Below are 10,737 nucleotides of genomic sequence, written 5' to 3'. Positions count from 1 at the left end.
TATGGCGCCAGCACCCTACTCACTGAGCCACAGGTGCCACCCAGCTGTTGTGGTTTTCAATGACACCTCACAGGCTTCTGGGTTTAGGAAGGGCAAATGCAGCTCTCATTTCCAGGCTGGAGGTTGAGGCTGGGTGGGACCGGGCAGGAGGTGCCCCAGGGCCCCCTGGGGAGGGTGCTCCTCATCTTCACTATGGGTGCAGACTCTTTGAAAGTTCCCATCTGCTCTAGGGAGGGTGTCAGGTGACCCTGTTCCCTGCAGGACACTAGAGCTGTGGATGTACACTGAAGGAAGGCATAGGAGCCTGTCCTCACCCCTTGCTGACAGTGGGCTCCTGAGAGACAGAGTGGGTGGGCAGGGACCACCTAGGAGTGAACTAAGGCCAGTCCTCATCTAAGGTCTGGAGAAGCTTAGTCCACAGTCCAGGGCTGTGGACTCCATGTTAAAGTCAATGGGTAAGTTGGGGCAAGGGGTGTTCCTGAAGGCAGTGCCTGTTCTCAGGTGTTCCAGAAGTGCCCAATGTGTCCCTGCAGGGTACCTGATCCCATGAACAGGCTGAACCAGTTCAAGTTCCTGGGAGGGCCCAAGGGATCCTTGCATGAACTATGAAGCACAGAGAAGAAACATGGCCAGGAGTGGGGCTCAAGTTTTATTTGTAATCACACACACACACACACACACAGAATTCACAGCAGCATCTCTGGGGTCAGAAGGACCAGAGGGCAGGAAGGGCTAAGGGAGGGCCATGTAGGCAGACAGGTCTGGGCAGATAGGCCTGGACAGCCAGGCGAGGGTGGGGAATGTGGGCAGCTGCAGGTCACACGCCAAGGCCAGCGCTCCTCGTGCCAAGAGGGGATTCGGTCCAGGTCAGAGATGTGTTCCTTGGGTGTCTGTGCTGACTTGCAACCCTTTAGTCTCCCCCACTCTTGGCCTGAGAGAGAGAAGAATCCTCACACATAGCTCCACATCCCCCACCTTCACTGGCCACCCAGAGTGACCTAGGGAAGGTTGTCATTTGTACCTCCTGTCTGAGGGGTCATTCATGGGGGGATCTCACACTCAGACTTAGGGTTGGCCCTGCCCCCAGGCCCTGTGAGAGTGCATAAGAGGTCAGGAAGCCCCTACAGACCCAGGGAGAGAAGCAGCAAATCTGTGGGGGAAGGGGCCCCTACCCAGGAACCCCCATGGTTACCCCATGCCCATCTCCTACCTCCTCAGCTATCTCCTCTTCCTCTCTGGCTGCCTCATCTTCCTGTGGAGGGGCAGGTTGCTTCAAGTCCTCCTGTAGGGAGCAAAGGGGACATGAGGTCATGTGGAGGATGCAGGGACCCGTAGCTTCCCTGGACCAGGGCCTTATCTACCCTGGGCTCAAAGATAAGCAGAGGGACTGCGGAACCAGAGGTGTGGAACCAGACTACAGCTGGGGCTCTATACCAGAGGTATAGTCTGGTTGCCAAGGCCTTCTGGGGGTACCAAGTACCCTGGTGCCCAGCTTCACCCACCAATCTGATCCCCATATGCAGACAGCCCCTAGCTGGACTTCCTTGATGAGGAAGCCAGAATGGGGTGCTGAGGTGAGGGTGGAGGAGGGCAGAGGCCCCTGAAGCCCTTTAGCATTCTGGAGTCACACGAGCACACACCTTTGCCCTGCTGAGCCCCCAATCAGCCTTTGTAGGAGGGTGTATCATTAATGCTCACATGGGGACCCTGAGACTTCAGAGTTCAAAGCAGCAGGGCTTGTTGGCATCGAGTCAGGCTTGCTGCAGGCCCACTCGGGTCCCTAGTAGCATGGGTCCCCTTCCCTGCCTCCCGATGGGCTCTGGCTCAGGCTGATCAGGGCTAGCAAGGGTCATACAAGCCTTTCTTACTCTCCATCTTCTTCTGTCCCCTTCCACTCCAGGCCAACCAGACACTTGCCTGAGTGGTCATGACAGCTGGGTGTGCAGGACCAGGTTGGTAATTAGCCTGGAGCCTGATCTCAGCACCTACCTCTGGAGGGTCCTGCTACCTCTGTGTTGTCACAGGACTACCCTGTTCCTTGTTGGAGTGCAGCATGAAAAGGCAGGGTAGACCTCGTCGGCCAGGCTTTCCAGGGGGAAGGGTCTAGCCCTGCTGCCTCCGGGGTGGTGATGAGGCCAGGGCATGAGCAGTCAGATACTTGGTGCTGCATCTTCCTGAGGTTCACTGGGGGTGAAGCATGACTTGATTTTGGGTGTCACCAGGAAATGAGTCTCTCTTGGGGCAGCTGGATGGGTTCGTCAGCTGTCCTCCAGTCTCCTTGAGGAGGGCCTGAGCAAGCCCACTCCAGGGCCTTTTTTGCTGTGAGTAGGTCTCTCAGGGCCCTCCTGATGATGATATAGTCACCTTAATTTGTTGGATTCTCACCACAAACCAGGCAGGATTCATAGGGGTCCTGTCCTTGCCTCATCACTTAGCCCAGTGGGACAGACACTCTTGTCCCCATTTTACAGATGAGGAAGAAGAGACCGAGAAAGGTTACTTGGCCTCCCAAGGTCACACAGCTAGGAAGGGGCAGAGTGGAGACTAGGAGAAGTAACAGCTGACAACTCCTAGGATGTGGTGACCCTATGCTGACCCTGGAAGCAGATCCCTGGTGTCACCCCAGAGTCAGGGGCAGGGTGTGCCCCCAGTCTCCCATCCACCCTCTCCCGAATTCTCAGTGCCCAGGTGGCCTGAGCCTGTTGCAGATACTGGAGTTGGAAACAGCATCCCCTTGCCCCCAGGTTGGAATCCCTGTCCCTGCCCCTGCTACCACCTACAGTGAGAGCTTCTCAGGGCATAGGCCACTTGTGAGGAATCCAAGTTGATGTGGACTAGCCGCAGAAAGCACTTAATCTCTTTGGGCCTTTGTCTCCACACCCTATCTCATGGGATTTTTGTGCTGATTAAGTGAGCTAATATGGGTAAAATGCTTAAAGCGGAGCCTGCCCTGTAACAGGTGCTGGGACAGCTCACCTGCAGACACCCACCCCTGGGGAGGGTGTCGCAGCTCCCGTTCTCTGCTGCTAGGCCAAGCACACACATGCACATTCATGCATGCACACAATGCACCCTCACGCAAGGAGGGAGCACGTGAACTCTACACAAAGGAGGCTGCAGAGGGTGGGGTCAGGCTGTGCTGCCTTCCTACCACCAGGGGGCACTACTTCCCTGCTGCTCCCGGTGGGAGGCGGCGGCCTGGGCTGGGGAGGAAAGCTGGACACCGGGATGGTGGTGACTTGGCAGCTTTGACCTGGTGTCCACTGCCTGGGAGGCTGCCTGCCACCGTGTGGGGCCCTGTTTTCTTTTATAAAATATAGTATCTCCTAAATGCTGGGAGCAATCCAGAGGGCATAGTTGTTTTTTTGTTTTGTTTTAAGACAGAATCTCACACTGTCATAGCTCATGATGTCATAGCTCACAACAACCTCAAACTCTTGAGCTCAAGCAATCCTCTTGCCTCCGCCTCCTAAGTAGCTGGAACTAAAGATGCTGGCCACAACGCCCAGCTAGTTTTTCTATTTTTAGTAGAGATGGAGGTCTCACTCTTGCTCAGGCTGGTCTCAAATTCCTGAGCTCAAGCAAGTCACCTGCTTAGGCCTCCCAGAGTGCTGGGATTATAGCTGTGAGCTACGGTACCCAGCTCAGAGGGCATAGTTTTGAGTCTCACTTTCCTGTCTATGAAATGGACCGCTAACTCCCCCCTCATAGGGAATGGCTGTGAAACGCCAAGCACAGAACCCACCCCACCCTATAGCACACAGTGGGTGTTGAAATCAAAGCCAAATCCAGCCCTTAAATATGTTTCCCTATTTGTCCCCCACCCTAGCTGGCCTCTGGGCCAGAGGAAGGACAGGCCAGTTTGAGGGCTGGGGCTCACCTTGCGCACCACCCCGGTGTTGATCACGATGTTCTCTGCCTCCTCCACAGTCTTGGTGGCCACAGTGTTGACGCTGGTGACCACGGCCTCACTCACAGCATTGGCTTGCTCCTTGGTCTTCTCAGCCACTGCAGGGGGAACTCTGGCTGGTCTTGGCCTTGACCCCTCCCCACTGGGTTGGCCCACCTAAGTCAGCACTCAGAGCCCTGGCTCTAGTGGGACCCTCGGCTACCCCCTTGCTGACTCCAGGGCAGCTCTGATGCTGGTGGAGGTGAGTGCTAGACCATCCTGGTCTAGCCTTAGGGCCTGGAGGGGTCTATGTCCATAGAACTTGGGTCCCCAGTTGGGGGTAAAGGAGGACCCTGGGCTTGGGCCATCCGTGCTAGGGTGCAGAAGTCCTGTGGCTCCCCCCTCCATGTCCCAGGTGCTGGGGGTCCTCACCTGAGGTCACACTCTGCACAACACCCTCCTTAGTCTTGGCTCCTGGGGAGGAAGTGGAAGTGTTAGCCCAAACCATCCCTCTGGGTGTTGGGGGTGTCAGGGCAAACACATCACAGAACAGCTGCCCCAGGTGTGGGGTCAGTAGAGGGTAAGGATGGTGTCTGGCCAGGGCAGCTCCTTCAAAGGGCCACTTCCTGCTGTGTCTGGAGGAAGTGGATGGATGGGAAGGGGACAAGACAGGGTCGGGGACAAGAGTGACCAAGCCTGAGGGGGACACTTGTTAGACCCAGGGTCCAGACCCTGTCAGGGTGTGGTTCGGGTCTAGGAAGCAACAGCAGGATGGGGTGGCTGAGCGCTGAGTCATCAGCCGCCTTGTCCTCTCTGGAAGGAGCCATGGGGGGATGGGGTGGGTGGGACACTTAACCCAGGTCTCATCTCCCCAGTCCAGCCCTTGCCTCTGGGCAGTATGGGGACCTGTAGTACGGCTGCTAGCTGCAGCAGCTCCCATTGGGAGAGGGCAGGCAGCCCACCTGAGCATCGGGCTGCTTTGGGGGCTCCAGCCCCCAGGGAACCCAGTGTGCTGGGTGTGCCTTTGTGCACGCACAGACAGGTGGCCAGCAGTGCCTGCCGTCTGAGTGTCCCTCTTGCTGTTCTCCTGCAGGCACTGTGGTTGGTCCAGGGCCCAGAGACCCTTCCTTGACAGCCAGGACCTCACCTCCTCCCAAAATGCTTCCCTGGGGCTGGGGAGCAAGGTCAGGCCAAGGTTACCAGGTACACACTGTCAGGCCACACCATGCAGCCACGCCCCACTATTCCCCACTCACCCACATACATGACCCCCTCCTTAGTCTTCTCGGCTGCTTCCGTCACCCCCTGCTTGGTCTTCTCCACAGCACCCACCACGCCCTCCTTGGCGATGGAGAAGCCCTTCTTGAAGACATCCATGACCGTAGGCAGGGCTGGGCTCAGCTGCTGCAGGCAGGATGGGAGCTGAACTCACCCTGCAAGCTGCGGGCTGGAGCTGGCGCGAGTGCTGCTGCAGTGGCTGTCCCCGCCGCTGCCTCCTATTGACGCGATGAAATATTGATGCAGAGGCCAGCTGGAGCCCAGCCAGCCCGGGTGCAGGCGGGGAGGAGAGAGAGAGGTCTGCCTGTACCTCCCCCAAGGCTGAGGGGGAGAACCTTGTTAGCTCAGCCCTGCCCTCCTGCTTCTGCCCTCCAGGACGGGGCTGGGCACATCTTAACTTATCTTGCCCCTCCTTTATTCGCTGCCCCACACAGCTACATGGTGAGCCCTGGCTTGGTGCTCTCCACTGAGGGCAGTTTGGTCTGTGCTACACCTGGGGAGAAGGGCACAGTGTGGGGAGGCACCTGGCTGGTGCCCCTCTGTCCAGGTAGGGCAGGGGTCAAGCTATGCAGGCCTGTCAGGTAGAGAGAGGCCAACTTCCCAGATCGACCTGGGCTGACTAGCCACCCACCAGCATCCTGGATGCCTCTGACCCCCAGCTCTACAAAACCATTTGGAGGAGGTGGGAGAAGCTTCCTCATGCCCTGGCCTCTTGTGTGACCCCAGAATAACTCCTTTCCTTCTCTGAGCCTCCGCCCCCCACTGGCTCCCACAGACCAACAGTGAAAGGTGCTGAGGAGGCATGTTGTGCCCACCACTTGGTTTGGAAGGGCAGTAGGTTCCCCTGAGACCTATACCACTGCTTCCTGCACCCCCACTTCAGAGCTTATGTGCTTCTCTTGGCTCTTAGGGAGCAGGTTCCCATGGGGCCACCCCTAGTGTCTCCCACACCCCGAGTGTCCCTCAGCCAAGTCCTCTTGGGGCATGAGGACTGGCTTGCATGGTTGGTGGCCCCTGTGGGGGCTGGCCAAGACGGGTAGGGGCCGGATGAGACCCACTGCGTGGGCTGGCCCGGGCTGCTTCCTCTCTTTGTTGTCCTGGTGTTTTCTTTTCCTTCTGAGATTTAACTTGAAATCGACGTCACTGGCAGTTTCTGGAGTCACTTGCCGGGCTGAGCCTAAGCCTGCCCCACCACCAAGATGATCCTGACTCTGCTGCTTGGCCTTGGGGGGCCCCTTGGCTGGGGGATGCTGGGGGCCTGGGCTCAGGCCCCTGATACTAGTTTCTCTGATCCACACAGTTCCAGGTCACCTGGCGTCTGGAGGGCAGAGGCTGAGGACACTGGCACGAACCCCATTGGACGGTAAGAGGACGCTGGCAGAGGTCTTGGTGCCGGACCTGAGTCCCAGCTCAGCCTGAGCAGGCCTCTCTCCCCCATCTTTGAAATGGGCTAATATCTATTTGCTGGGTCTGCTGTGAGGCTTAATTGGTCTCTCTTTTGAGGGGCTGTCTCCAGCCTGCCTAGACTGGATGCTCCAGGGTCCATCTAAGAACCACAAGGAGTTCCCTGTCTGACCTATGGCAGGGAGGGAACAGCTCTTGCCATCAATTACCCAGCATGGGGCGCCAAGGGACTGTGGCCCTAGATGTTTCCAGCTGGCCCCGTCATGGCTTCTGTTCTTCGAAAGAAATCAATTCTGAAAGCTGAACCCCAGCAAGGCAGCCTAGCCATAGAAGACAAATACTCCCTGGGATGGGATTTTGATCTGACTTCCTGGAGTCCCAGCTCTGATTGCCCTGCAGTGAGCAGAGAGAGACCCCTGCTTCCAGATGCAGAGGAAGCCGGGCCCTGGGGGGTTCTGTCTTAGCAGCTCCTGGGAAGGGGCAGGATGGTCTTGTGACCTGAACCCAGGATACCATCTTCCAATGCTCTAGACATCCGGGTTCAGGACCATTCCTGCTGACAAGGTGCTGGGCCTGCAGGTCCCCCCAGAGTCTGTGGTGGCCTCAGAGTCTCATCTTCAACCTCAGCAGAGCAGTAGCAGCAGGTGCCATTAGTGAGCTGGTCTCTGGGCACCTCGCCAAGTGTTATCTCAGTTAACTCCTCTTTCCTCTGAGCCAGAGGCTCAGAGAGGCTGAGCATCTTGCCCAAGGTCACACAGCTAAGGAAACCCAAGCAGGATCTGAGTCTCACTCTGCAGCTCATACTTGACCCGTGGAATGGAGCGCTCAGAGGTGGCCCGGCCCAGCCGCCAGAGTCCCTCTCCCCACCCCTGCTACCCCTACCTCCCTCACACACCAGACTTAGTTGGCTGAGTCTGTCTACATGGATTTGGAGTGAGGGGCTCAACTCACATTCGCCCAGCCTCCTATCTGGATGTATTGTGTTGGGTCATGGATCTGTCTGGGACATTCTCAGCTTCATGTTTCCAGGTGAAGGTTTGTTGGGGGGCTTTCCCAGTAGCAGATTTGACCAGAGTAGGGAGAGAATAAGTGCACACCACCCCTTACTAAGGGGGGCCTGACGTGGAGAAACCCCTCTTGCCCAATCAGTGCTGGGAGGCATGGGGGGATTTTTTTGGGGGGCGGAAATTCAGTCATCCAGCCCTGATTTCAGGACCAAGGACCAAGCTTTCTCTCCCCAAAGTCACCAATTCCTTGCCTGAGTCTCTGGGCCACCTTCCTCCCACTGGGAAAAGTGGATGGGAAGGAGGAGGGAGTTGCTGCTCTTTTTTCCCACCCCCTTGGTTGGGAGGGGGCTTAGTTCCCCTGGGAACTAAGGGACCAGGGCCTAGTTTGCCCTCTGGGGGTCCCTCAGCCATTCCCTGGTGGTCTCCACGTAAGAGGAGTCTGCATTGGTACATCTGGTCCAGCAATGCCCAAGTGTCCCAAGCCTGCTGCCTGTTGTGGGTCTCCTTCCCACAGTCCTAGAAGCTGTGGTCCCCACAGGCCAAGCCCACGTTGTCCAGGCATCCGGAGGGGCTGGTGAGAAAGGAAGGAAGCACTGCGCTTCCTGGGCTAATTGCTTCCCGTGCTCCTGTCAGGGGAGGCGGAAGCATGCTCTAGTCTGCTCCTGGAAACCGGCCTACGGCAGCAGGGGTGGTGATACCGTTAGGCACGGGTGATACCCAAGCCCCGGGCTGCCAGAGCCTCACACCTGTTTTCAGAGCCCTGGACCCAGACCCTGTACGACCCTTAGTAAGGAAGAGCATAAGCAGAATGACTATGTCCGTGGACAGCCAGGTTGGTGAGGGAGGGACTCACCCAACTGGTTTAACTGCTTCTCAGGTGCTTGGAGACCCTAAGAGCCCCAGCCCAGGGAGCCCACAATCTGAGTGCTGAGAGTTCAAGAGGAGGGGCTCTCTTCCCATGCTTCCCAGCATGGGCCGTCTCAGATCAGGACTTGCTGCCCCAGTAGGGCTATGTCTGTAGTAGGAACCACGCTGGGCCCCAGCTGTCACCACATGGCTGTGACAGTTTGGAGGGGTGGGGTGACACCCAGAGTCACAGAACTCCTAAGTGACGGGTCAGAACGGGGCCCCTCGCCAAGCATCCTTCGTCCTATCCCCACTATGAGGGTTGTAGTATAGGGGGTACTGATCTCAGCAGCCTGGCTGGCCCCCGTCAGCAGCTCCAGGCTTCTCCAGGTTCTTGTACAAGGAGCACATGGGATTTCTGCAGCTGGGGGTTAAGCCCCAGACAAGTCACTCAGGAGCAGGGTGGAGCCCAGGCTGTGGCATCTAGGCCGCACTGCACTCCAGTACCCATTCCTGCTGCCAGGGCGTAGGGCCCTAGGCTTAAGCAGGGAAGAGGCCCCACTGGCAAGGCCGAAGCTTCCAGGACCAGAGCTAGGGAACCCTGGCTCTGGGCTGGCTGCTGACTGGGCCTCAGGCTTCTCTGCCAAGGACCCTTTCTGGCTCAAGGACAAAGCCCTGCAAGTTTCTCCCCTGGGACAGTCACGTTAATGGCTGGATTCAGAGCCACCGAAAACAAGGCTGCTGAGAACACGCCCTCCTTCCAGTTGCAGGTGGCTTTACTGGCTGTTAAAAGGCTCTCTACACAATTTACGTAATGGACGTGCTCCTGGGGCAGCAGCTGCCAGCAGCACATCCATTATGCAGAAATCTGGGCTAATGGCCCCTTCCCTGCTAGAGGCTCTCTCTGCCTCCCCCACTCCTCTACTCCCAGGGGCACAGCTTCTCCGTGTTTCTGGAGCTGGGGGAAGGGCCTGGCTGAAGGTTACCCTGGCTCAGGGAGTAGAAGGGCAGAGAGTCCAGGGCCTCCCAGGTCCCACCTAGAAGCTCCAAAGGGGTCAACAGACTCTCCCATCTGGGGCAGGCCATGGGCACACCCCAAACAGGACAGAGACCCCTTCACTAACTCTGGCCTGACTCCTGCTCCTCAGAAGACCATTGGGAGATGGGTGCACCAACAGGACTCCCCAAGGAGGGCACAGAGAGGGAGCAGGCAGTGAGAACAATGGGCACTTCAGCAAGTTGGGCTGGGGACATAGGCACTGAGAACCAGCATGAAGCTGCCAAGCTCTGGAGGAAACTAAAGCAAAGGTCAGGAATGTTCCCAGGGCTTCTGGGCCAGCAGCCTGCACTCTGCCAAGGGAGGGACTGCCCAGGGCCAGGAGGCAGTGGGCAAGAATAGTGGCTGCTGGAGCCCAAGAACTTGGGCAGGTCAGAGGAGAAAGTTCCAGGGCAGGAAGGGTGGGCAGCACAGTTTTCAGTTCCAGGAGCTTGAGGTGGAAAGTCCCAGTCACTCCTGGCAGGCCTAGCCACAGGCCTTCTGCAGCAGGTCAGAGGGTGTGTGAGAAATGCAACTTTGTTTAGAGAAAGTATTCCTCAACCTTCGCACTACTGACATTTTGGACGGGGTAATGCCTGGGGTTGGGGGAGGTGCGGTGGGGGCCCTGTGTATTTTAGGGTGTTTAGCAATATCTTTGGCCCCAATTCACTAGATGCGAGTCAGTAGGGACAATATACTTGGGGATAGTCTCTCTCCTCACATTCAGAACCACTGGTTTAGAGAGTTCCTCTCCCTGGGCCTGAGTCCGTGTTCCAGGAATTTCTAGGGGTCCAGGACAGGTGTCTGCTCAGGCAGACATCTCACCCATGATTCCAGAGTGCGGGGTCCAGCACTTTCAGGGTTCACTGTTCTAGGGTTGAGTGTACATTCCTTCCTTTCTTCTGTCCCAATCTTGATGTACTCCCTTTTGACCATTTACTAATCCTTTGGGGATATACAGATCTCTTCTTGGTCCCTGTTCCTGTTGACTGGTTTGTCAAACCCTGTGCCAATGCCCCTTGCCATTGGAGTAGGCTTTGGAGTAGGTCTTGATAGTTAAAAGAGAAACTCCTCACTCATTGCTGTCTTCCAGAATGTTCTTGCTATTCATCTGCATTTTGTCTTCCAGATGGAAATGATTTTTTCTTTTTTTGAGACAGAGGCCCCCTCTGTTGCTCTGGCTACAGTGCCATGGTGGCAACAACCTCAAACTATAGGCTTCCAGTCATCCTCCTGCCTCAGCCTCCCGAGTAGCTGGGACTACAGGTGTCTGCCAC

The 10,737-nt window shown here is 57.1% G+C and overlaps 2 protein-coding genes across 2 annotated transcripts in view; one reads left to right on the top strand and one right to left on the bottom strand.

The window, feature by feature from the left end:
- Positions 1 to 652: 652 nt before the first annotated feature.
- On the bottom strand, positions 653 to 5,438 carry SNCG (synuclein gamma). Its single transcript, XM_003803017.3, has 5 exons — positions 5,146 to 5,438; positions 4,322 to 4,363; positions 3,881 to 4,008; positions 1,211 to 1,282; positions 653 to 931 (listed from the first exon to the last, which is right to left on the bottom strand). Exons 1-5 carry the CDS (start codon positions 5,264 to 5,266, stop codon positions 911 to 913), a joined length of 384 nt encoding a protein of 127 aa, XP_003803065.1. The 5' UTR covers positions 5,267 to 5,438; the 3' UTR covers positions 653 to 910.
- Positions 5,439 to 6,246: 808 nt separating this feature from the next.
- The window catches only part of MMRN2 (multimerin 2), a 19,916-nt gene continuing 15,425 nt past the window's right edge, over positions 6,247 to 10,737 (top strand). The window contains exon 1 of the mRNA XM_003803016.3: positions 6,247 to 6,530. Within this exon, the coding sequence (XP_003803064.1) occupies positions 6,367 to 6,530 (164 nt within the window). The 5' untranslated portion in view covers positions 6,247 to 6,366. The remainder of the gene's footprint in view (positions 6,531 to 10,737) is intronic.

The sequence above is a fragment of the Otolemur garnettii genome, unplaced genomic scaffold (genome assembly GCF_000181295.1).
Source record: "Otolemur garnettii isolate 467f Iridium unplaced genomic scaffold, OtoGar3 scaffold00275, whole genome shotgun sequence".
Taxonomy (NCBI): Eukaryota; Metazoa; Chordata; class Mammalia; order Primates; family Galagidae; genus Otolemur; species Otolemur garnettii.
Note: the sequence above shows the minus strand (reverse complement) of the source record. Positions and strands in the feature narration are given on the sequence as shown.

Bases quoted from the DNA above. Each gene is read 5' to 3' on its own strand.
- SNCG (XM_003803017.3), bottom strand. From the start codon at position 5,266: ATGGATGTCTTCAAGAAGGGCTTCTCCATCGCCAAGGAGGGCGTGGTG. The intron at 4,009-4,321 runs GTGAGGACCCCC...TTCCCCCTGCAG, and splicing joins TGTGCAGAGTGTGACCTCAG to TGGCTGAGAAGACCAAGGAG. The intron at 932-1,210 runs GTAGGAGATGGG...TCTCTCTCTCAG, and splicing joins AAGAGGAGATAGCTGAGGAG to GCCAAGAGTGGGGGAGACTA.